General features: G+C 32.6%; 2 protein-coding genes across 2 annotated transcripts; both read left to right on the forward strand.

The window, feature by feature from the left end:
• The first annotated feature begins 1,239 nt into the window (after window positions 1-1,239).
• Window positions 1,240-3,727, forward strand: LOC143538168 (uncharacterized). The gene is made up of 6 exons (XM_077031778.1): window positions 1,240-1,587; window positions 1,802-2,101; window positions 2,183-2,276; window positions 2,397-2,516; window positions 2,599-2,839; window positions 3,367-3,727. The coding sequence occupies exons 1-6, from the start codon at window positions 1,240-1,242 to the stop codon at window positions 3,725-3,727; spliced, it is 1,464 nt and encodes a 487-aa protein (XP_076887893.1).
• An 18,385-nt stretch (window positions 3,728-22,112) lies between these two features.
• LOC143538169 (ethylene-responsive transcription factor 5-like) lies at window positions 22,113-23,018 on the forward strand. The gene has a single exon (XM_077031779.1). The coding sequence runs from the start codon at window positions 22,113-22,115 to the stop codon at window positions 23,016-23,018; it is 906 nt and encodes a 301-aa protein (XP_076887894.1).
• Window positions 23,019-26,613: the final 3,595 nt, after the last annotated feature.

The following is a 26,613-nucleotide window of genomic DNA, read 5'->3' on the forward strand; positions in this document are numbered from 1 at the left end:
TGAGCGCATATGTTATGTTAAAAGTAACATATTTTTTCAGTTTTATATTTTATGCTTTATCTAATATATTGTTCTTAATATGTCTATTAATATGTCTGGTGAGAATATTGCTTACGGGCCTGATCGTTATTGGGTTGCTTTATCATAGTGGCTTAGCTTGGAGAGGAAGTTGCTTGGTGTCGGTGGCTGCATCTTCGTTTGTTATAATACGAGGGTTTATCAAATAGAGCAAATAACCCTAAATACAAAAACTCTCTCTGATATACTTCTGGCCGCACATCAGTGAAGTTAATAAAATTCCATTCTTGTTCCTTTTGATTAGTTTGTTAAGCTCTTTCTATTGTTCCTATTTTTTAGCTCGGTGTATTGCAAAGAACAAGCAAATAAGGTTTGTATTTTCTTGAATCTGGAAATAATATGACTTTGGTTTATGTTCTTGACATTGTATCAAGAGCCAATTAATCGGTCTCTGCTTTTGCGGTGGTGTCTCTGTCGTGGTGTCTCCGATCGGGAATAAATCTGGTTATCTTTCCGCTGTCTTTTTTCTTATGTTCCTGGTGGTTTTTAGAGATTGAAGAAATAACCCTAAGTGAAGGTTATTCGATATCTTTTTCTTCTTAATCAGTCTGCTACAATCCCGGTGAGATTGTTTCATATTTTTTACTTTCTATTGGCAATAGGCCTTCATGTTAGGCTAGTCGGACCGTTTTGTGACTCTGTGTGCTTCATCTGTTCTTGTTTGTTTGCACAATAATTGATTTTCTTTCTTTCTAGTTTGATAAATGAGTGATTCTAGTGTTACTGAAATTAGTAAATTAGATGCTAGTGATCCCTTGCATCTTCATGCTAGTGATTCTAGCACCTTGACTGTGATAAATATTAAGTTGAAAGGAACAGAGAATTACACTACATGGGCAAATTGTATGCTTCTTGCTCTACAAGTTAAAAATCAAATTTGGTTTTATTGATGGATCTTGTAAAAGATCAACTAATAATGAGATTCTTGCTAAACAATGGGACAGGTGTAATTCTGTGGTTCTTTCATGGATTCTCAATTCTGTTTCTGATGAATTGTAATTAGGACAAGTGTTTTCTAAATTTGCTTTTGATGTGTGAGAAGAATTAAAAGAAACATATGATAAAGTTGATGGTTCAGCTGTGTTTAGTTTATATCAAAAAATAAACTCTGTTAATCAAAATGGTAGTAGTGTGTCAGATTATTATCATAGGCTTAATACGATGTGGAAACAATTTGATGTTATGGTTCAAATGCCTTCTTGTAGTTGCAATGCTTCAGGAAAAGTCAATGATTTTACTCACTTGATAAAACTTATGCAATTTTTGATGGGTCTTGACGATAGTTATCAATCTGTTAGAACTGCCTTGTTAACTAAAGATCCTTTACCTGCCATTAAAACCGCTTTCTCAATTGTGTCTAGGGAGGAGTCCCATAGAAATTCTAGTGGGACTGCAAAAACTCAAACCCAAAATATGGATTTCTTTTCAAAACCTAATCAATCTTTTGATACAAAAAAGAAGTTCAACAGAGGGCCCAACCCTAACATAAAGTGCACTCATTGCAATAAGGTTGGACACACTGTTGAAAGATGTTTCGAAATTGTTGGATACCCCCAAGGACCAAGAATCAGAGGGGATCAACCACATAATCAATCTAATAAACCTACTATGTCTAATAATGCTATTCAACATAAGTCTGATCAATCAAGTTGTAGTTCAGGGACTTCTCTTACTCCTGACCAGGTGTCCAAACTGTTAAATCTGTTAAATTAAAAATCTGTAGAAGGAACTTAATTCTATTGGTTCTCATGTAGGAGGTAAAACTCTTGGTTCCTTTTCTGCCAGTATTTTTAGTGACAGAGTTTTCTGCTTTGCTAATAACTTTCCATCACTGAGTAATTGTGGATGGATTGTTGACTCAGGTGCCAACCAGCACATGGTAAAGTCTGATAAAAATGTGTCTGAATTTAATGTAACTGTTAAACTAAATAATGGTTCAAATGCAATAGTGTCTAAAATTGGAAGCATAAAATTGAGTGAAACTGTTACTTTAACTGATGTGCTAGTGGTATCTGAGTATCAAGTGAATTTATTATCTATTCATAAGCTTGCTAAGGATAGTAAAATTAAAGTTATTTTTGATGAAAATAACTGTTATCTTCAGGATTTGCTCACAAGGAGAATCCTGGTGACTGGTAATCAAGTTGATGGTCTTTATTTTTGTGGTGATGGTTCTAATTCTTTGAAGGTGTGCTTAGGTAATTTTGGTACTTTAAATATGTGGCATACTAGGCTAGGACATCCTTCTGATAATGTTCTAAATGTCTTACAAACTGATCTGAATTTTAATTTTCAAAAAAATGATTATCCATGTGAAGTTTTTCATATGGCTAAACAACACAGAGAACCTTTTCCTTTGAGTGATCACCAGTCAAAACATATAGGTGATCTTACACATGTGGATGTATGGGGTCCTTATAGAGTTAAAAGTAGGGAAGGTTATAGATTCTTTCTAACTGTTGTTGATGATTATACAAAAGTTTTTAATGAAATATAAAGATGAAGTTTTCTTTAATATAGAGACCTTTTTCAACTTGTTAAAAACTCAGTTTGATAGAACAATTAAGATTATTAGAAGTGATAAGGGTCCTGAATTTGTTAATAGTCAATTTCAAAAAAATTTTAGAGACAAAGGTATCATTCATCATACCTCTTGTACATATACTTCACAACAAAATGGTGCTGTGGAGAGAAAACATAGGCATTTGCTTAATGTTACTAGATCTCTTTTGTTTCAAGGGAATGTTCCCCTTACTTTTTGGTCTGAATGTGTTCTAACTGTTGCATATCTTACTAACAGGACACCATCCTCTATATTAAAAGGCAAAACCCCCTATGAATGTATTTTTGGTTTTAAACCCTCGCTTTTACATTTAAGGAACTTTGGTTGTCTATGTTTTAGTGCTATTTTAAATGTTCATAATAAATTTGATAATAGGTCTGAGAAATATGTTCTCGTAGGTTATTCTAGTTAAAAAAGGGCTATAAGTTGTGGAGTTTAGAAGGTAAAAAAAATCATTTTTCAAGAGATGCGAAGTTTTATGAAAATATTTTTCCTTTTAAAAATAGTGATTCTCTAAAAACTTTTGAAAATTATGAATCCTTATCTATTAGCAATTTAAATGTTTTTGATCTATATGATGAAAATGTTTCCGAATGTTCCTTAAATGATGTAAATCCTGATGATGATGTGGGGGTGCACATTGATCACTCTAGTGAGGATTAGCAACCTAGTAGCAACTCGAGGACTTCATATGAAACTGAAACTAATGTTTCACAATCTGGTAGCTCTAGAGATGGCAATAGGGAGGTAGATCCTTCTAGATTTGAAAGTGAAAATGTAAGCTCTTCTGATGGTATTCCTATTCAGCCTCCTCAGAGAAAAACTTCTAGGAGTTCTGTTTTACCAAAAAAACTTAGTGATTTTGTGGTTGAAGGGAAAGTAAAGTATGGTTTTGAAAAAGTTGTTAATTACTCCAATTTATCTATTGAAAATTTTTCATTTGTGTCTAGTCTTAACAAAACTATTGAGCCTAGAAATTATTATGAAGCCACAAAAGATTCTAATTGGGTTAACGCTATGAATGATGAAATAAATGCTCTTTATACAAATAAAACTTGGGAACTTGTTGAGCTGCCTAGTCTATAAAAAGGCTTTCCACTAAAAGCAATGCTTTTCCTATTCTTCAATCTTTCATTGAAATGGTTAGCAATCAATTTGGCACCACTGTCAAATGCATTCATTCTGATAATGCTTTTGAATCTGGGACTGGACTAGTTCAACGTGCTTACTTAATAAGTAAAGACATTATTCATCAGACAACTTGTGTTGATGTTCCTCAACAAAATGGTGTTATTGAAAGAAAGCATAAACATTTGCTCGAAACATCAAGAGCCTTAATGTTTCAATCTAAACTTCCTGTTCAGTTTTGGGGTGACTGTGTTTTGACAGCAACACATTTAATCAATCGTTTCCCCACTGAGATCCTTAACAATAAAACCCCATATGAGGTTTTGATAGGAAAATTTCCTCCTTATTCTCACATGAAGTCTTTTGGTTGCCTTGCTTACGCTTCCACTTTAAGTCATGGAAGGGACAAATTCAAACCACGGGCTGTTCCTTGTGTTTTTTTGGGATATCCTCTTGGTAAAAAGGCTTATCGTTTATATGATCTTGACCAAAATAAGATCATCATATCAAGAGATGTCGTTTTCTTTGAAGCTTTATTTCCTTCAATCACAAAATCTAAAGAAAGCTTTATTTTTCCATCCATTGATATCATCAATCAATTCTTTGATGATCCTTCCTCTGCTTCCGCTTCTAATTCCATTCCTAATTCTTCCGCTGCTTCTGATATTCCTGTTCCTCCTTCTAATGATCCACCTGTTAGAAGGCCTTCTAGAACTTCTGTTCCTCCTTCTTATTTAAATGAATATGTCTGTAATCATTCTGATTCTTCTCACCATTGCTTTCATACTGTCATTAATTTGTGCTCTTTTTCTGTGTTTTGTTCTTCTTCTCAACTTCTTTCTTTCAGTCAAACTCTCACCACAGCTATATCTGATTTACATGAGCCTACTTCGTACAAAGAAGCTACAAATATTCCTGCATGGTAAGATGCCATGAAAGCAGAGTTTCAGGCTCTTGAGAATACTAATATTTGGGCTATTGTTGATCTTCCTCCTGGAAAGAAGGCTATTAAGAGCAAATGGGTGTTTAAAGTTAAACACCGACCAGATGGCATTGTTAAACGTTTTAAGGCACGATTGGTGGTCAGAGGAGATACTCAAAAGGAAGGAATTGATTATAATGAGACTTTTTCTCCTGTTGTCAAAATGACTACAATTCGTGGTCTTGTTGCTGTTGCTACCAAACGAAGTTGGCCCCCTTTTTCAACTTGATGTTAATAATGCTTTCCTTTATGGGGATTTAGATGAGGAAATTTACATGCATTCACCTCCCGGTATGGATCTTCCTAATCATCAAGTTCTTAAGCTTTAAAAGTCTTTGTATGGCTTAAAACAGGCATCTAGGCAATGGTATGGAAAATTGTCCACTGCTCTAAAAACACGAGGGTACATGTGTTCCCAGAATGATCACTCTTTGTTTTCAAAATATATGGGATCCTCGGTGGTTTATGTCACTGTATATGTTGATGACATATTGATCACTGGGAACAATCTGGAGGAGATTAATATTCTCAAATCTTTTCTTGATTCTTCTTTCAAGATTAAAGATCTTGGGCGTCTTAACTATTTCTTAGGAATGGAGGTTCTTTATACTATGAATGGTGTCATCATGTCCAACACAAATTTGCTAGGGACATGCTTTTAGAATTTGATACTTCCAATCTTTTTGTTAGTGGTTCTCCATTAGCTCATTATTTACAGCTCAAGGTTCATGAGGATCTTCCTATCAATGAACCTCTACTATTCAGGAAACTTGTTGGGAAACTCAATTATCTTACTCATTCAAGACCCGATATTGCTTTTGCTGTCCAATTCTTAAGCCAGTTCATGCAAGATCCAAGACTTCCTCATTGGAATGTGGCTCTTCATACTCTTTCTTATGTAAAGGGTACTTTATCTCAAGGCTTATTTTTCAACAATAATCCTTCTTTTGAATTATAGGCTTTCTGTTATTCGGATTGGGCAGAATGTCCTAATACACGAAGATCGGTCAACGGGTTTTATGTTTCTCTTGGTGGTTCTCCTATTTCTTGGAAATCCAAGAAACAACTATTTCCTTGAGTTCTGCTGAAGCTGATTATCGCTCACTTCATCATGCTACAGCTGAGCTTGCATGGTTAACTCGACTTCTTACTGAGTTTAATGTTCCTAACATTACTCTAGTTACCCTCAAGTGTAACAGTCAAGCTGCAATCTATATTGCCAAGAATTCGGTCTTTCATGAGCGAACAAAGCATATAGAAATTGATTGTCATTTTGTTCGTGAAAAATTACAAGAAGATCTCATTAATCTCATACATACGAAGGCTGCTGATCAACTTGAGGATTTGTTTACAAAATGCTTGTCAAGGCCTCATTTTCATGAGCTATTGCGCAAGTTGGGGTTTTCTCAACCTCCAACTTTAGGGGGGGTGTGAGCGCATATGTTACATATGCGGCGCATATGTTTACTCAACATATGCCTGGAGTATATGTATTTGTATATATAGGAGATGTGTTTTCATTTGTATGTAATCTTGATTTCAGAGCAATAAAATTCTTTCTCTTCTTCTTTTCTATTTTGTTTTATCGTTTTTATACCATCACATGATCTAATTTAAAACCAAGCCATTGCTTAGGGTGGGGTTCAGATCTAAAAATGAAGTTGAATAGAAAAAACGAAGTTGTCATGAGGTTGTCCAGATCTGAAAAACTGGATGGCCGGAGAAGACGATAGTGCCAACAGGTTTCTCGCTGGAGAAGACGACTCTGCCGGCGATACTTTCTGTCGATCTCCTCCCACTCTAATTAGATACTGATTCCGATCCCAGAGACGACTTTGATGTCGTCCAATGGCGGTGGTGGTGTTGTTGGAAATGTACACAACGCCGAAGATGGGGTTCCTCAAACTACCTGTCACAATTTTTGTTATCTTATCGAATTGGTGTTGTTGCCAATCTAGGTTGCAGGTGAGGTGGTGGTTGTTGGCGGTTATGGTTATGGTGGTTGTGGTAGTGGCCTTGCCTCATCGTGGTGGTGGTTGGACTTGCAAGCGTCACGAGTCAAGGAAAAATATAATACTATAAATAAATTGATACAAAGACAAAAATGCCCCTCAGTTAACGATTAAATTAACGGCATTAGTAAATTGGAAGACATTGGCAGCAAGTTGTAAACCTCAATGGTTCAGTTGCAAAAAAAAAGAACTATTTGAACGAAAGTCGCATTTTGATCAAACCTTAAGGACAAATTTGACACTTTACTCTTGTTGCGTGGATAACCACATAGCGTTTTCACAAGATGTTACAACCACAATTTATGCAAAGAAGTAAGGACAAAAAAATAAGATATCTGAGAAAGAGGAAATGTATACTTCCATTCAACACATGATATACTCCTCAGTCAAGTATATATTTTTTTTTATGAAAATTAGATTTCTCATTAAACTTAAAGAGTAAAGTTAAAATACAAAGGGAGACAAAAATGAGACGTGTAAGAAGGATTTGTGACCACACAAAAAACCCTTTAAAAATAAATTTTAAAAAAAATCATAACTCAAAATATAAATAGAAAACGAAAAAATTTTAAAAACTAAAATGTTTCCTCCATCATTCCTGTTAAAAAAATCAACGAAAAGTCACAATGCCGAGTTCAAAGACACAATGACGAAAATGAACAAAAGACATAATTATAATTAAAAAGAACACAATAGATTGTAAAATATAACACAATACCGAACAAAATATAACAATGTTGAGTAACATATCACAATATCAAGAAAAAAAAAAGACAAAATGTCAAGGAAAAAAGACACAATTAATGACGAAAATAGACATAAAACACAATGATAAAAAAAAAGACACAATGATGCTTTTCACTCAACATTTTTTTTAGAGCGAGAAAGACGGTGGAAACATTTTTGTGTTTTTACTTGTTTTCTTTTTTATTAAATTTTGAGTTATGGTTTTTTTATTAATTTTTTTAGAGATTTTTTTTGTGTGGCTATAAATCCTTCTCATTCTTCCCATTCTTGTCCCTCTTTGTAGAATACTTGACCCTAAATGTATACTATAATATTAAAGCAATAACTCTTTCCATAAATAATATGCATTCTCATAATTTATTTCTAATAAAATAATTCAAGATTATATTAAATTGCATTCACCTTAATTACATTCAACATATTCTAATCTAATATATTATTAATAAAAATAATACATGTGTTCCTTAATAAGTTTGAGTTTTTCTTTTCAAAATTTCATGGTAGTTATTTTATTTTGGTTTCATTTAGGCTTTTGGTTTTTGTTCGGTTTTATTTTTATAAAGTTGTTTCATTTCAGTTTCGTTTTGGTTCGATTTTGTTTTTTTTTTAGTTTCGTTTTAGGTGGGTTTAACTTTATTCAGTTCTTATTTCGGTTTTTACAGTTTTTGTTTTTGATTCGGTTTGAGATTTTATCGGTTTTAGTTTTTTAGTTTCATTTCGATTTTTAGTTTTATTGGTATTTGGTTTTGGTTTTGTTTTTTTTTCAATTTAGTTTCGTTTCAATTTGTATTTAGTTTGTTTGGCGTTTGGTTTTAGTGCTTATTGAAAAATGAAAGAATATGAAGGGTTCACAAATTAAGTAAACGTTCACGAGTTTCAACTTTCAAGTGGGTTGATATAATTGACGCTTTATATTTTTTTGGATCTTCATAACTACTAATAATGAAATGGCATTTGGTTGAAAGGATTTGAAAAACTAACAACTTTGTATGTGTTACCGTTCATTTTTTTCTTAGTCTTCAAGTGTTTTATTTCAGTTTTCATTTATGAAAATTCGTCATCTTATAAATGTTTTGATTTGCTTTGTCTCGGGTCAAAATAGATCATTTTAAAAGGGTATCAGTTTAGTTCTAGTCAAAGAGTCAATATAAAAGGTATCGATTTCCTTCGGGTTTCAACAAGTCTTTTTAAAATCGTATCGATTTGATTCGGGTCATAACGGGTCAATTTTAGAAGATATCGATTTGGCTCGGTTAAAATGGGTCATTCCCAAAACGTAACGTTTTGATTATGGTCAAAACATGTCATTTTAAAAAGGTTTTGATTTGGTTATGTTCTTATATGCGCTTTGGACGTGCTTCAGTTTATTAAGGTGCAAGACTTTTCACATAAAGTGTAAAAACAGTTTTCGTAGTCAGTCGGTCACTATGTTTGTTAGATTGTTATATAAATGTTTATATCATCAACTGTGTTCCCGGTCCAGGAAGAAAAGTAGCCCGAATCATTCTTGAAAGCTTATCGAGAATCTTTCATGGAAGCTTATTTTCTGATTTGTTTGTTTTCCAGACTAATATTAATGAAGTTTGTTTGTTTTCTATTAATATTATTATTTAAAGTTTTAAATTTTCTTCGTAAACATTCTACTATGTAAAGTTAATCTTTGTAAGTTCATGTATTTCAATACTTTGTTTGCGTATGAATATGAATTGCATTTAGAAATCATGTTGCTGTCTCAAAAATATATGAAAAAATAACCTGTCGTTTGAAATTATATATATATTTACTTGGCGATTTCTATATTTCCATCCGTGTCGTACATGGGTCAATAACCTAGTGATTACAATAAAGTGATAGACAAACGGCAACAAATTGCACCGCTTTGTAGTTGTGAACAATAATTTTTTTTTTGGCTGATTTCTTGAAATAAAATTATATGGCAGTTCTTGTTATCATGTTTTAACTGGTCTATGAAAATTTATGGAGTATAGTGCATACCTAGAGTTGGGCATTAAACCATATCTTGAACATAAATACAAACTAGTTTTTAATAATGAAGACAGTCATTTTGAGACTAGAAAGAATGTTAGGAAAAAAAAAATCAAGACAACTTGTGCGTTTAACATAAATACAAACTAGTTTTTAATAATGAAGACAGTCATTTTGAGACTAGAAAGAATGTCAGGAAAAAAAAATCAAGACAACTTGTGCGACTTAGACTATTGGAGCATTCTCATCTCATTCCCTATCCCTATATCCATATACATCATATAATTACACTTAAAAACACTACATTTCTCTCTGCTGTTCAAATAAATAATATTTTTTATACCTTTTTCATTACAGTTTTCTCTCTCCACCCTAAAATTTACAAAAAAATCACTACCTTTTCTCCAAATTTACAAAAAATCACTACCTTTTCTTTCTTCACCCTATAATTTACACTCACAACCACTCAAAACCCCACCCTATAATTTACAAACCCTCTTCACATAATTTTAGAGGATGAGTTGGGAATGCTCTTAGTAATCCAATTAAATGAAATAAGAGTAATATAATCCGTCGTTTTTAAAGAAGAACTAGTCCTCTTCCTAAGAGGTAACGAGTTCAAAACTCTCCAAATTAACCAAATCGATGTCAACTTCAGACCAGTCCTTTTCTCTGCCCCCGAACACTCACTGATAGCGGACCTGTTAAGGAGAATACTAAAGCAATGGGGCCATTCAACTTCAAATAATAGCCGAGAAGTTGCACTAAAGAAAATATAATATATTTCCTCATTTAAGTTGAAACAAAAGAAAAAAAAGAGAATAAGAAAATTAGAAACACAATGTAGACCGACCGAAACACCAATTTATTAGTCCTCACTCAACATTAGAGTAGCCGTCTTTTTACTATTATTGCCACAATTATGTTATTTTGCAGTTTTAAAACAATCTAGCCTAAACATGCTTTGAGGCATGCTCCAAACTTAACAACGCCGTTATAACGTTTAACATTTAAATGTTAACAAGGTTTTTGACCCGCGTTGTCGGGACGGTCGATTTAAAGAGTCAATAATAGAAGACAATTCGTAAAGCCACTGCGACTCCAATGCCACCAAGGACGGAATCTGACCATGATAGATGATCATACAACTGAAACGTAAATTAAAATAAGCATGTCCTAACCGTATGCTTGGAATTTAAGAAAACACAGTATTCTAAAATTTTTTGAAGAAAATAATTTAATTATGAAAATAAAAAGGATATTAAATCAAACTTCAAAATGAATGGAATTAATCTTGAAAATGAATGCTTGCTATTGAGAGGTGTCTAATTTGAAAAAAAAATTAGTTTCCATTAAAAAAACCTTGAACATGTGTGAAGAACTAATTGGTTTATTTCTTATATTATTTAATGAATAGTGTTTATTATGAGGTAACTAACATTTAGTTTTTAATATATATATATATATAGAAAAGAGTTTAAATAAAAATAAATAGTTTCGTAAGAATAAATAGTTTCGTAAGAATACTAAGAACCCATAAAATAATGACATGTGGCATGACACTAAATTTTAATTCAAGTGTAGTTAGGTAATTTTCGAGTTTCATTTAGTTATTCTAAAATTTCAAATAATTGTTAAACTTCCTACAATCAAGAAATATCGTGAATGAAAAAAGCTATATCCTAATCAATATATCTACTCATAACTACAACGTTATAACCGATTTTTATTCAAACACTATACCATGAATTTATTACTAATGTTTTGTTTACATTTTTTTTATTTGTTGTTCATACAGTAATTGAATTTTAGTTCATATTAAATCGCAGATATATGTTTTTTTTAATAAAATGATTCATGAAGGCTGCCATGATGGTTTGATTTTTTTCTTTTACTTTACCGTGTACTAGTTCATAAACATTTTTGGTGTTTTGGTTCATCTTATAGTTTGTTTGGATATAGTATAGAGATATTGGTATGGGGTTTTATAAATGGTGTTTTTGTTTTTCAAATATAATTTTGATTGTTCTATTCGTTTAATAATATAATAGTTAAAATTACATTCATAATCTTTACATTATTTATTATTTTCGTGAGTGTCTAAGTTCAAGTTACATGTTTTATTGGCAACAATAGTTTTTTTTTAAATCATAAATACTTTATGTTTGCTAGACAAATTCAAAAATGCCTACAAAATAACCATCATGATCGGACATACGTGACTGGAAAATTGGCAGTTGCATGCAATTATAATACGCTATGGATGATTTTGCCCCTATAACACTACAACGGATTACCAAAAGTAAAACACTATGAGGTTTTTTTTATTAGTTTTAATCCCAATCTTTGGATCCCCTAATCTAAAGGCCCACAATTATTCTTACCATTTCTAAGAAATATTGTCTTTTTACAATAACCTATCCCTATATATATATATATATATATATATGGGAGAGATATTTTGAGAACCATGTTGAGTTTTAAGAACTTAAGAACTCAATTCTTAGCCACACATTTTATTAAATGGATTGGATTGTGTGGTTGAGATTAAATCTGACTAAAAAGTCAAAGTAGGAGAGAGAATAAAGTTGTAAGTGGTTACACTAACTTTTACGTCCGTTACACATGTGTAAAAAGTCGACTCGGTGCGTAAAAAATTCTGTAATTTTTTTATGTGTATGTAACTTACATATATTACCCATATGTAAAAAAATCGAAAAAAAAATCGTTACACCGAGTTCTTTCGAGTTCTTAAAACTCAAAGGGGTTCTTAATTGAAATCTCCCCTATATATATATATATATATAATATTTATTTTTTTTTATTTTAATTTTCTTTATTGTAGGAAAGTTAATAATATACTTAGGGTTTGATGATAAAAGGGTTTCATAAATAAATGATATGCTATAACCCGTTTAAAAGCTATCTGTATTTGGTGACCAATGATCCGCTTATATTTTTTACTATAAAAATGTTTGTTAATTATAAATAATATCTTTTTCTTTTGAAGTTGGATATTAAATTTTAGTATATCCCTATTTTATAGGATTTTCATACCAAATAATTGGTAAGATTAATTTTTAATTTAATGAGATGTTATAATCCGTTTAAGAGCTATCTGGTTTTGGTAAGACCCATACCCATGAATTTGGGTTAAATCAATGAGAGGCCTCCATTTAAAAATCAAGCAATCTGGTGGCTTCCACCAAAGGAGGGAGCGACCACATCGCGACACATAGGATTTTAAGGTTTTCATTTATATATATTATAGATATACTAGTTTTAGAGCCCGTGTTACACACGGGATAATTCAAATTATAAGTAAAATAAATAATTAAATAGCGTATATGAATAAAATGTATTACATTTATGCTTGTATCTATACAATGCGTACGTAAATTGATTTTATTTATATCACAAAATGGTTTTTTTAAATAAACTTAATAAAAAAGTTCGTGAAAAATCATGCCCGAGAATCCTTCTTTCTATTGAAAAATTCATTCTCGGTGTCATATATGTATAATTGAAAGAATTTTGGTTATGAACCAATTTCGAAAATAAGACTTCTCATATGATAGTAGTTCTAACCACTCAGCCTAAATACAAAACAGGCGTTACATTTATTATATATTTATCAATTTACCACCCATCAAAGGAAAATAAGATATTAAATTGTAACAATGGATGTTCTTCAAGAACCATGTTTTTCTGAGCTACACCATAAAAAATATGTTGATAAGTTTTAGAGGGCTTCTCGACTTGGTCATAATGACAACATAAAAAATAACATGTTAACCCATTTAATTTTGTGAATATTTTGTTTCATTTGAGCATAGTTTTGCATGACATGCTTCCCATACAACGTTATGATCACCATTGAAAGAAAAATTAATGCTGACATATATAAATATTTGAAATTTGATAAAATTTAGAAGCATTGATTAGCATGGGGGTGGCATGTCGAAAGTGTCGCAATCTTTTCTTAAGTTTTAATAGTGAGGGAAAAATAGTCAATTTGCCAAATCCCGAACCTTTTGATTATTTTAAAAAATGTCCTTAAAAATAAACTTGAAACCCGAATCATGTTTAAAATTCGAACTTTCATACTTTTGACATTTTAAATTCAACACTTTGAACCCATAACAAATTTGACTTTAAATCTATTTTGCATTCTCAAACTTTTTAAAATACTCAAAATTTTCATTTTTGACCCTTAACAAATTTTGATATAAATGTATTTAACTTGTAACAAACAATCTATTTACAAATTTTTGACCCATAAAATCAAATTTAACTTCCACAAAAAACCCGAAACAATTTTCATTTGAGAAGCATGATTTGTTTTTGATTTTTGGAATTTACCAAGTATTTGAAATACATAGTAGAATAATATGTTAATATTTATATTTATAAAAATATATAAATACTACGAATGGGTTTATCCGTTCCTGTTTCATCTGATTTCTGTCTCCTCTCACGACTCTCTATGCTTCAAACGTCATCAGAATCTGTTGGGTTCGCCGAGAGCTCGCCGAGGTTTATCGAAACCCTTTCAGTAACCAGAATCAACGTTCAAACCACTGAACCACCAGTTATTCATCTAGTCTTGCCGTATAGCACCGACACTTCCTCCGTAAGCCACCGTAATCGACATAGAGCGGTGAAACCTAGCTCGTGTGCCACCGTCGCTGTTAACCTGTGGCTTTATCGTCATTGTTACATATCGTTGTGGCTACCGTTGCTACTAAGGTGCCATCGGAAAGGCTCGCCGAAGAACACCCGTGCCATTCCAGCAACCATTATCAATAGATATAACATAGAGTGTGGAGTAGAGATGTTGAAATCAGGGTGTGGATTGATTGATAAGAGGGTGTGGATTGATTGATAAGAGGATGAAGATGATGAATGGTGAGGGTTACGGTTTTGATTATAATTGATTTGAGGAAAGGTAACAATGGTTGGGTTCAGATGGATGGCTACTATGTGAAGAAGACTTGGGCATAAGGTCAAGACAAAATTTTTATATCATCACCTCTAAATCAATTATTAATAGTTTAATACTTAGTTTATTTTTTTATAATAAAAATAAGCAATTTTAAGATTTCTGTCATATTAAATATTTTTTTTGTTTTTATTTTTGTGAAAAGACAGATTTGCCCCTCATTTTAACAGTGTTGATAACAGAAAGATGACAGAGGGACTCATTCGGGTTACTTTTGGAACCATAAGGACTCAACCTATTCATTTTTTTTCAAAGGACTCAATGTGCGTCCACACTTAAACCACAGGGATTCAAATAGTAATTTTCTCTTCCTTTTAAATTGGATATTAATTTTTGCATATCCCTATTTTATAGGATTTTCATATCAAATAATTGGTAAGATTAACTTTTAATTTAATGAGATGTTATAACCCGTTTAAGAGCTATCTGGTTTTGGTAAGACCCATACCTCATGAATTTGGGTTAAATTAATGAGAAGCCTCTATTTAAAAATCAAGCAATCTAGTTGCTTCCATAAAAGGGGGAGCGACCACATCGCGACACGTAAGATTTTAGGGGTTTCATTTATATATATATATATATATAATATTAAACAGGCATTTTGTTGTTTATAAATCAGAAAGTAACTTGTAATAATATTTTCATGGTTTATATCTTTTAGTTCAACTTTTATTAAATTAATATAAAATTTATTTAACGCCTGAATGATCGCAAATCCATTATAAACTCATGATACGGTGTCTTATTCGTTTATGTATCGTTTGAATATTTATTTTAGTTGCGCATTTCAAATTAGCGCATATCGTCAAGACTTCTCATGGAAACTAACTAGCTTGTTTAAATCTCTTCTCGTTACCGCTTTCATTTATTCAAGTGTGTTTTTAAAACGCTTTTTACTTTTACACGTTTTGAGGTGCAGCACGTTACAAATTTTCAGTGTTATTTCATGTTTCATGTTGTAAACTAAAATTTATACGCGTGTCTTGTATGTATTTATTTAATATCATATTGCTTACAAATTATATGATTATGTGTTAGTTGTTTATTGTATTTTTTGGTGGAAGATACTCATACATATACTCAAATGCAAAGTGGAAGGGTCCGATAGGACATACCTGCGTCGCATATTATTCAACTTTTGTTGTAATGAATGGCGGTATAATTATCATTATCTATACTCCAAGTAGCTGGCGAACGGGGGTTCCTTAGTAGATTTGACTTATGTCAAGCGTACAGGAATATCATGTTATTACTTTTCTTTTACTTTATGATTGAGACGTTACATCTTGACTTGTAAATTTTCTACTTTTCGTATTATATACATATACAAAACTTTACGAACTCTCACCAACATTATTGTTGATAAAATTATTATTATTTTCAACGTGCAATTGGATACGATGATGTGCAAGGAACGAAGACAATTAGTCTATCTTAGAATATATTAAATAAATCTTATTTCTATTCCGATGAAATGTTTTTATTTTATTTATGAAAATTGTGTACTTTCTATTTTTGGAAATGCAATAATTATAATTATTTTCACTTTAATAGTGTTACGAGCTTATGGGCAATCTCTGTGTACCACCCGGGCATATTCCGCTTAAAGCTAGGGTGTTACAATGTCTAGTTGATGACACATATCTCGTGCCATTAGAAGACATTGAAGTTGATGACCAATTGAACTACATTATGCAACCAGTGGAGATAGTAGATAGGAAATCGAAGCATTTTCATCCCAAGATTATATGGAAGCATCCCAAGGATCAGATGCTACATAGAAAGTCGAAGAGGATATGCGCAAGTTTTACCCAAATTGTTTGGTGATAGTTAAGTTTTGAGGATGAAACCTCTTTTAAGGAAGGTAGACTTGTAACATTCGACTTTTGAAAAGAATGAATAAAAGAGATTATTTTTATTATGTGATTTAATTTATTGTTTCAAATAATAAATATGCATAAATAGGTTGGACTTTGAGATGAAACATGGTTTAGGGTAGGGAAATGAGCCTAAGGTCCATGGGCTTACGTTGTTTAAGCACCATAAACCCTTCCAAAACCCTAAATCTCTCATTTACCATCCTTGCCTCCTTCAACACATAAACACACAAACATTCCTCTTCTGATTTCGGATCTACACTAAGACAAACCGGGGTTGTTTCGTGTTCAATGTTCATCAGATAAAAAGAAACACACCAAGATCATCACGCTAGCTCAAACCACGGTCGGAAGTCAAACCGAATTCGAAAAAGGTATGTTTTAAGATAAAAGGTTATGTATTTTATGGCGGATTACCGGGAAAATCGATAAGGTATTAGTTCGGGTAACAAAGAGTAGGAAAGATCCTACTTCACAAAACAAGCTATTTAGTTGTTTTGGTTAAAACCGATATAGTTAGATTCGTGAAAACGTGGGTTAAATGAAGTCGGTTTTGCATGAAACTTAGCTGGACAGTAAATCGGTTTATAAGGAACCAAAAAGTAATGAACTTTTTTGAAGGAAACGATTGAAACAGGAGTGGATAAATAAGCCCAGTTCGGATTGCACCCACATAATGCTGTTGCGATCCCCGATGAATGCGATTGCAATTCCCGAGGATGATCCAATTGCGATTCCCGGAGTTGATGTGATGCGGTTCCTGGGGTGATGCGATTGCGAGTCTCGGGGGGATGCGATTGCGAGTACCGGGGGGATGTGATTGCGATTAGTAGGTTAACTCCAATTAGAAAGTAGATTGGGTTTACCAACTTAGGAAGTAAAACTTGGTTAGCAAAGTAGTTAATTAACACCTATACTTATTATACAGTTAGTCGTGCCTAGTTGAAGTAGCTGGCTTGAGGGAGACAAATGGCACTGAATTGAAGATGCTGGCATATGGAGAAAAGTAGTCATGATGTTTTATTTTATGTTGTTTTATGTTAAGACAATTTGAATGTTTAAGACGAGGATTAATGTTTGATAATATATAGTTGAATGCTAAGTCTTCCGTAAAAAGTTTTAATTCACTACGATATTTAAAACTGTGTTTATGTGTAAATTTAACGTCCAACTAGGGCACCCGGGTCCCAGTATCACCTATTCTTGAAAATATTGTGCATTAGATGCATAGAAAAAAATAAAATGATAAGCAGAATTAATTCAAAACATGAAATAGTATAAAATGAATTAGTTATGAGAAGATGATCAAGTATATCTATAACCGGCTCTTCGTCCCTCAAACCACCAATTTTTCATTCACTTAATTCCAAAAGCTAGTTTGCTAAAATCTTTAGTTCTTTCATATCATATTAGACGATTTACTTTCTAGACTTAATATCAGGTGTTTGGTTAAATTTAAGACCTACATTTTACCCAAATAAATTATACAACAAATTATAATGTGCTTTTATAAATATAATTAGCGAATTATAAAAATTAAATAGTAAATCTTATATATCATGACTTTAAAAAAAATTATTTAAATTAAAATATCAGCAGTTGCGTCAAATATTTATATAATTAAATGGTTTTAATCTAATAAACAAAAGTATAGTTTCTTAATAGCATTACAATAATCATATTCCGATAGTAAAAAAATGAAAAGATTTCACTTTTTATGTTATTGAAAGAAATTATATACTATATATAGTACATGAGACAATGACAAATTACGACACTTGATTTTAATATGTTTGCATATTTTAATTCATATTGTACATGTAAAAAGGGGTAAATTTGTCTTTTAAACACAATTTACCCAACTTACAAGTTTGCCCCCTCATATTTAACCATATTATATTTTTAATTTCAATTTTAAACCAACTTTCCACCTACAATTTTTAAACGACCATAACTTTTTCATACACTAATATTTTTTCGAAAAAAATTACACTATAAACCAAGAATTTTATTCCTTTTAATTTAAGTATGGTATTGGTATCATTTTTTCAATTAAAAAAAATAATACATTCAGTAAGAGTGTTCAATGCCGGTTTTGATGGTTTTAAGTTAAACTTGTGAGTTGGACCATTAGTACCAAGTTTTTGTCGTCCAAAACCAAAACTGAACCATTGAAAATTGAAACTGAACAGTTACTAACGATCTGGTTCCAGTTTGGTTTCACGTTTAAGTTTTGATAATAAATTTTGTTTAAAATGATTATTAATTTGGCTAGACATAGGAGACGAAATAATAATAAGAACAAAGATTACAAAAAAAAAATTATACTAGAATTAGGTTAATTTAAAGTTTTAACAGGCAAGTTTACGTGAATTAAAAAGGATATTGTTCAATTATGTTTTAACTATCTTAAATATATATAAACGAAACCTTTAAAAGCTCTCTAGTTGTTCTCTACTTTCTCTCAAGTCACCAGATTGCTTTATTTATAAATGAAGACTTCTCATGCATTTTACCCGAATTCACGGGTATGGGTACCAAACCCAGATAACCCTTAAAGGAGTTGTAAGATCTCATTGGATTAAAAATTAATCTCACCATATATTTGATATGAAATTCTTATAAAATAGGGATATACTAAAAATTAATATTCGATTTAAAAAAATATTTATAATTAAGAAACAATTTTATAATAAAAAATAAACGGTCCATGGGTGTCACTAAACTCAGATAGTTTTCAAATTGGGTTAGAACATCTCATGTATTTGCAAAATCACTTCATCATCAAACCCTAAGAGGCTGTTTGGTAGCCTCTTAATGGTCATTAAGAGGCAACCTCTTATGGTTCATGGCCTCCTAATGGTTAAATGGTAGCGTTAAGTTTGAATGATTATGCTATCTTTTAATCATTCAGACTTAAGACTAGAGGTGCACAAATAACCCAAACCCGGAACCGGACCCGAAAAAATACCTGGAACCGGTTTTTGTTATACCCGAGTTTTTAATACCCGAACCCGTACCCAACCCTACCCGTAGGGTACGGATAGGGTATGCATTTTAGTACCAAAACCGTACCTGGAACCGGAACCGATTTATACCCGGAAATACCCGAAAACCAGAACCGATTCCATACCTGGAACCGGGTTTTTCCAATACCCGAAATCGGGTTTTTCAAATACCCGATCTATACCCGAAAAATACTTGAAAAATACCCGAAAATACCCTTAAAAATTATAACCCATTAAAAAAATCCAATCTATACCTGAAAAAACCCGGAAGAAACCCAAAAAAAACCCCAAAAATAGGGTTTTTCAATACCTGGAAATAGGGTATTCAAATACCCGGTTTTAGAATACCCGGTTCTTTACCCGACCCGAACCCGATGCATAGGGTATGATTTTTAGAGACAATATCCGGACCCGAACCCGACTCGGGTATTACCAATACCCGATTTTCCAATACTTGGTCATACCCGAACTCGGTTCCATACCCGAACCCGGGTATTTGAAAAACCCGATTTGTGCACCTCTACTTAAGACTACTTCTTAACCATTAATAGGTAGCCTCTTAATGACCATTAAAAGGATACCAAACAGCCCCTAAGTATATTATAAAATTTATTACAATAAATAAAATTAAAATCCCAAAAAATATCTAAATATTATAAACAAATAATGTAAAACAACCCCCGTAATACGTGGAATAATAACTAGTATAAAAACACATATCTAATAATAAATAATAAATAATAAAAAATAAAAAAGATTAATACATATTCAACATTTACAGTCTAGTCTGGTTTCATATGGCCAGAAACCGTGAACCAAACAGTTCGCTACAGTTTGAAAATTTTGAAATTGATCAACTGACTGACAGTTAAAAATCCAACCGTGAAACCAAACCGATTACCGATTTAAATGGTTGCAAGGTTTTAAACCAGACCATAAACACTCATAATTGTTACATGATTAAGAAGGTTTACGTTCAAACATCCGCCGCATCATACGAGCACCTGTGTCGCTGTGTAGTTTAACAAAATAATGAGCATTTAATATAATCTTTTCATTTTTTTTACTATTAGAATATATGATTATTATATATGTTATTAAGAAACTGCTCTTTTTTTTATTGAAAGAAATTATATTAGTTATATAAATTTGATTTTATATAAAATAAAAACAAATTACATTTGCAGATGATAAAGAAACTTAAGTTGACTTTTATGACTAAAATTTGAACTTAAATATAAGATTTAGGGGATATAATCTATTATGACTAACTTATATATAGCAAATATATATTAATTATAATTAAATCTCTTAATTTATGTAAATTAGATATAAAAGTAAAGGTGTTTTGGTGAGAAAAAAAATTATTGAATGAAATATAGTGATGACATACGACACAATTATTTTATTTTATTAGAATATAGATAGATGTTTAAACTAAAATGCAATATTATTTTTAAGTAATAAAATATCATATATAACAGTCATTTGATTTAAAAAAAACCTCAATAGAACTTGATCAAAATAAAAAAAGAAAATTACCGGTTTAGTCCCAGTTGTCTTAGGCAGAGTCACTTTTAGTCTCTAAAAAATAAATGAATTGCTTACGTCCTCTAGGTTTCAAAAATTGAACCATATTCGCTCCTCAATCTAAAATCCGTTAACCTTAAGTTTAAAATCAAGGGCATATTTGTAATCTTGCACCTTAACCATATTTACCCTAGAATAACATACTAGGTGTTCAAATATTTTACAACCACCAAAAAAACAGCCGGCCTTCAATCTACATGCCGTTCATAATCGCCGTTCAATCAATTTCACAGCCGCCGTTCACCCTCACCGTTCAATCTATTAATCCAGCCTTCATGACGTTCACCCTCGCCGTTCACAGCCGTTCAATCTATTACTCCGGCCTTAACGATGCTCGTAGGTGTGACGGAATTTCACATCGTTCGCTCGTAGGAGGAGAATTGAGACATTTTGGCTCCAATCAAAGATAATAGTTACCTAGGGCTCCAATCTAATCGAAGAGGAAGAAGAAGACTCAGTTAATTAGGGCTCCATATTACCAAGGAGGGAGAAGGTGGCGAGAATTAGGGTTCGTATACCTATGTTATCTGTGTCTTTCATCTGCTATAACATGTTATAATCAATTACGGGTAAAAGAGTAAATGCATACATTTTTGGATGGAAAAACTAACGTCAAACTAACAAAAGGATGCATACGGTTCAAATTTTAAACCACGAGGATGTAAGAAGTTCATTTATTTTTTCAAAGATAAAAGATTAAAAGTGACTCCGTTTGAAAACCATGGGGACTAAACAGTAATTTTCTTAATAAAAAGATCAAACATGTTTGATTTTTCTCCTTTGTCAACCAATCATTAACCTCAGTTATTAGGAAAACGTTACCTGCTACCTCATTAATCGTTATACAAGGATCAAATTACTAAATCAATACTTAAGATTTGGTTAGTACAAACATTCAATGAATTTTTAGTTCTTACATTGATTTTTCATATGCGTTTGAATATTATAAAATGCATTATTTATTAACTATTTTCCAAAGACCTTTTACCAATTACGCAGCCACATGCATAACGATACTAGTCAACAATCAACTAATGCTTCTTCCTTTATTTATGGCGGACAGTCGCAAATATTTTTGTTGTCATTCTAACACTTGAACTCCTACTTGCATATTCTTTCATCCAACACATAAAAAAGCAATGCTTACACAAGTAAATGCAAATCTTTCCAACCTCGAATCCATTCGAAAATATCTTCTTGATGATCATTTTGATAGTTTTTCGAGTTGTAACTTCAATGATTGGAGTTTCCACAACACGTTTGAATCATCCGAAAACGTGGATGATATCTCAAACTTATTCACTGGGTTGAGTTCATGGAACTCAACCGAGGCGTATAGCCCCGGTTCAAGCTTGTTATCTTCATATACAGTGGATGATGAGACGTACAATTTGTTAGTTGGAAACAATGAAGAAAACATTGAAGTCAGAAATTCATATCAAAGCCAAAATAACACCTCACAAACATTACAAGACACCAATACAGAAGTCAATGAAACTCCAAACATCTTTCACGAAACACAACCAGAGCTATCTCAAACCATCTTCCCTAATATATCCGCCATCGACAACAGCATGGCCGAAGCATCAAACAAGCCGCTAAAGTTGGATTTCTCGACAGGGAATATCATTCCATTTGGTGGTGAAGAACTGCCTGATGATGGGGATGGATTTAAAGCTGCGCAACTACCATTTATACCTGACAGGAGGTATAGAGGCGTAAGACGACGGCCATGGGGGAAGTTCACAGCAGAGATGAGGAACCCGGAGAAGAAAGGTTCGAGATTGTGGCTAGGGACGTACGACACACCAGAAGAAGCAGCCATGGCGTACGATCAATCAGCTTTCAAGCATCGTGGCTCTCAAGCTTTGCTTAATTTCCCGCATTTGATCGGGTCACACCAAGAATATCTGAAAAAGTATAACAGTAAAAAGCGACATGTAGCGATAGCTATCGAGTCCTCAGCATTGTCTTCTTCGGGTGAAAAGTCTTCAGAAATTATCTGCAATACCAAGCGGAGGCAAACCATTACACAGGAATTTTGAAGGGCCAAAAATAGAGTTGCTCTAAGTAATGTACCTAGCCATCAGACGGTGTAAAAAGGAGATATTAGTAACATGCATATCTCTATTGTGCTATTAAAAAAAACAAAAAAAAACCCTCATTTTAGGCACTCTAAAATAAATTCCAGTGACTAGAGTTACCGCAGTGGCAACGAGATTTCACTTCAACTCTTTCGGGTGTTATAAGATCTTAAAATTTGTGACCATCATTCATTGGTTCACCAAATTGTTAAATGAAAAAATTTCCGTTTGAATACATGTGGTTTGATCGTTTCATCTATTTGTATACGATTTCGAAACCTTTAACTCTTTGAATAAAAATATATTTTAACTACATCGTTTTGTATACAACTTCCTAATGGAGTTAAACAGATCTGTTAGATCCCAAATACGTCAAGGGTACTTTCGTCATTTTCAATTAAAAATTAACCCCGGGCCCGTTTTGACTTTTGACCATCTCCAAACTGGCTCGTTATGACTTTTGACCATCTCCAAACTGGCTTGTTATGACTTTTGACCATCTCCAAACCGGCCCGTTTTGACTTTTAACCATCTCCAAACTGGCCCGTTTTGACTTTTGACAATCTCCAAACTGGCCCGTTTTGACTTTTAACCATCTCCAAACTGGCCCGTTTTAGCACAACAATATGATCAGATTTGCACGACTATATTTGAACCAAAACACAAATAAAGGACTAAGTGAAAAAAAAAACCAAGCATGATCAGATTTGAATACATCATTAACAAAATAAACAGTACAAAAGTTCAAAAGATCATTAAAACTGGCCGGTTCAACTCATAACAAAACATGTTCAAAATACCATTAACAAAATAGACCATTACCAAAGTTCAAAAGATCATAACCAACAACCACAATAACTACATATTTTGACTGGCTTGTGGAGCACCTTGTGAAACAGCCTTCTGACTTGCAGCCTTCTTACTTGAACCAACCTTCTTACTTGAACTTGTCTTCTTTGAACCAACCTTTTTGCTTGAACCAGTCATCTTACTTGAAGCAGCTTTGGCATTACAACTTCTGATATTGTGACCCTCTTGCTTGCAGTTACTACAAACGACAGTTCCCCCGGTCCTAGTGAGTTTTCCCTTTTTTGATATCTTAATAGCCAACTCAACAGCTGATTTCTTCCTCTTAATTTTTGGCCTCCTAATTTGTTTATGATGCTTTGGAGGGGTAATTGTTGTTGGGCATGCAGATGGCATCCAAAGATCTTTACCATTAATTGGTTCAATGGTGTTCATGTATACCTTCTTCCAAGTATCTAGCCAATATACCTCATCAACCCATTCCTCTACAACACCTACATCAATACCATTTTGTGACATGTTCCATAGTGCAGCTACTGCATGCTTACATGGCATTGCAGTTAACTCCCATTTCCTGCATCAACATGTTTTTTTATCCACATCCACTACATATTAGTCCATCCAAGGGCCACTAACCTGGAACTTATTTGCAGCAGCCATAATTACAATGTATTGAGAGACTTCAGACTGTATTTCTTTAAATATCCTTGTGGCAGATGGTGTTAAGGGCCCATTAGACTTTGCAATCACTTTGTGTACAACAACAATTCTATTCATAATGTATTCTCTAATGTACTCGAGACAAGTTATTATCGGTTTGTCTTTCCCTCCAACTAGTTGCTTGTTCAAATTTTCACATATGTTGTTCAACAGGAGATCTGTCTTTGCTCTTCCTGTTCAACCAACATTGCATTACTATATGCAATTTGTAAATTATTTGAAGTAGATTCTGAAGCATCTAAATAAACGGTAACTGGGTCCATCCAAACTGATCGTCGCTCGAACTCGCTCGCCGCTTGCTCGATTGTAAACGAGCCGCCCTGCTCGGTTCGGTTTGTAAACAAGCCAAGCAACGAGCAAAGGTCTGCTTGGTTCGCTTCTGCTCGAATATATTTAATTTATTTTATATATAATTATATATGAAAAAATATATAAATATATAGACAACACACATAAATATAATCTTACAATTTTTTTGGCACATTTGACTAAAAAAAACTAATTTGTTATAAAATAAATTATTTTGGCACGTTTCGATTTCCGCTCGGTTTGAACTTCAACCGTTCAGTTCGGTTCGGTTGTAAACGATCCAAGCAACGAGCAAGCCTTCGCTCGGTTCGGCTCGGCTCATGAACAGCCCTAACGGTAACATACCACTGAAATGAGATCTGGCCCAGGAATTTGGTGGAATATCTTTCAACCACTCATGAAGAGATGGATCCGCCTTTCTTACTTCTTCCATTAACTTGTTAAACTAGGGTATTGTAGTATCAGAAGCACACTTCCATAACATTTCCTTAAGTAAGTTAACTCTCCATTTGACTTTCATATTCACTTAGTCCTTTATTTGTGTTTTCATTAAAATATAGTCGTGCAAATCTGATCATATTGTTGTGCTAAAACGGGCCTGTTTGGAGATGGTTAAAAGTCAAAACGGGCCAGTTTGGAGATTGTCAAAAGTCAAAATAGGTCAGTTTGGAGATGGTTAAAAGTCAAAACGGGCCGGTTTGGAGATGGTCAAAAGTCATAACGAGCCAGTTTGGAGATGGTCAAAAGTCAAAACGGGCCAGGGGTTAATTTTTAATTGAAAATGACGAAAGTACCCCCGACGTATTTGGGATCTAACAGATCTGTTTAACTCCGTTAGGAAGTTGTATACAAACCGACGTAGTTAAAATATATTTGTATTCAAAGAGTTAAAGGTTTCGAAATCGTATACAAATAGATGAAATGATCAAACCATAGGTATTCAAACGGAAATTTTTTCTTGTTAAATCTATTACCTTAATCTAAGCTTCTTTTATCATAAATTAATTTCATTTGTGATTAAGGGTGTATTTCTTGTATGAACTTTTCTACATTCTACTTGTGTTAATTGTTCTCAATAGTTTTCCGAACGTCTTTCCTTTAGAGTGGAATTATCCTTGTTAGTGAAAGTTAGGAGAGTAATTCACTAGAAAACAAATTAGTATTGTTAATGGTAAGTTTCAACATATGGTATCTATTGGCAATCACTGTGGGAATTCCGATGGACCCTAACCAAGAAAAAAAAAGAAAGAAACAATAAAAAAAAACCTAGAAAAGGTAAATTAGATGGCAGGTAATTCGTCAATATCTATCAGCATATTACCAACAGAATCCATGCTTGGCTCAGACACACCATTATCGACAGACACATGGCACACGAAGTTTCAAGTTTTGTTTGTTAGGAACAATTTGTTGACAGACTGTTCGTATGTAATCCGTTTATATTTTGAGGACTAGGCTAGTTACTCATGTTACAAATGGGTGAAAATAAAAAAAACATAATATATATGTGTATGTTATATATTTTAATGAATTGTAAATGTCATATTTATAAGAACAGATAATTTTACATAATTAAATTTAATTAAACCATAATAATTATTTGATTTTGGTAATAAAAATTAAAAAAAAAGATATAAATTTTTGAATATTATACAATTTGTATATTGTGAATAATGAAAAACTTAACAATTAAATATAAGACTTAATTGCAGTTATAGTC

Source organism: Bidens hawaiensis, unplaced genomic scaffold (genome assembly GCF_021521415.1).
Source record: "Bidens hawaiensis isolate Kalapana, Puna unplaced genomic scaffold, B.hawaiensis_p1.1 tig00011507_1, whole genome shotgun sequence".
Classification (NCBI taxonomy): Eukaryota; Viridiplantae; Streptophyta; class Magnoliopsida; order Asterales; family Asteraceae; genus Bidens; species Bidens hawaiensis.

What these genes read in the sequence shown, in the direction of transcription:
- LOC143538168 (XM_077031778.1), top strand. Translation starts at nt 1,240, where the DNA reads ATGTGGAAACAATTTGATGTTATGGTTCAAATGCCTTCTTGTAGTTGC. An exon ending in TAGTGGTATCTGAGTATCAA is followed by an intron (nt 2,102 to 2,182) that starts GTGAATTTATTA and finishes TGTTATCTTCAG; the next exon opens with GATTTGCTCACAAGGAGAAT. An exon ending in TTCTTTGAAGGTGTGCTTAG is followed by an intron (nt 2,277 to 2,396) that starts GTAATTTTGGTA and finishes ATCCATGTGAAG; the next exon opens with TTTTTCATATGGCTAAACAA.
- LOC143538169 (XM_077031779.1), top strand. Translation starts at nt 22,113, where the DNA reads ATGCTTACACAAGTAAATGCAAATCTTTCCAACCTCGAATCCATTCGA.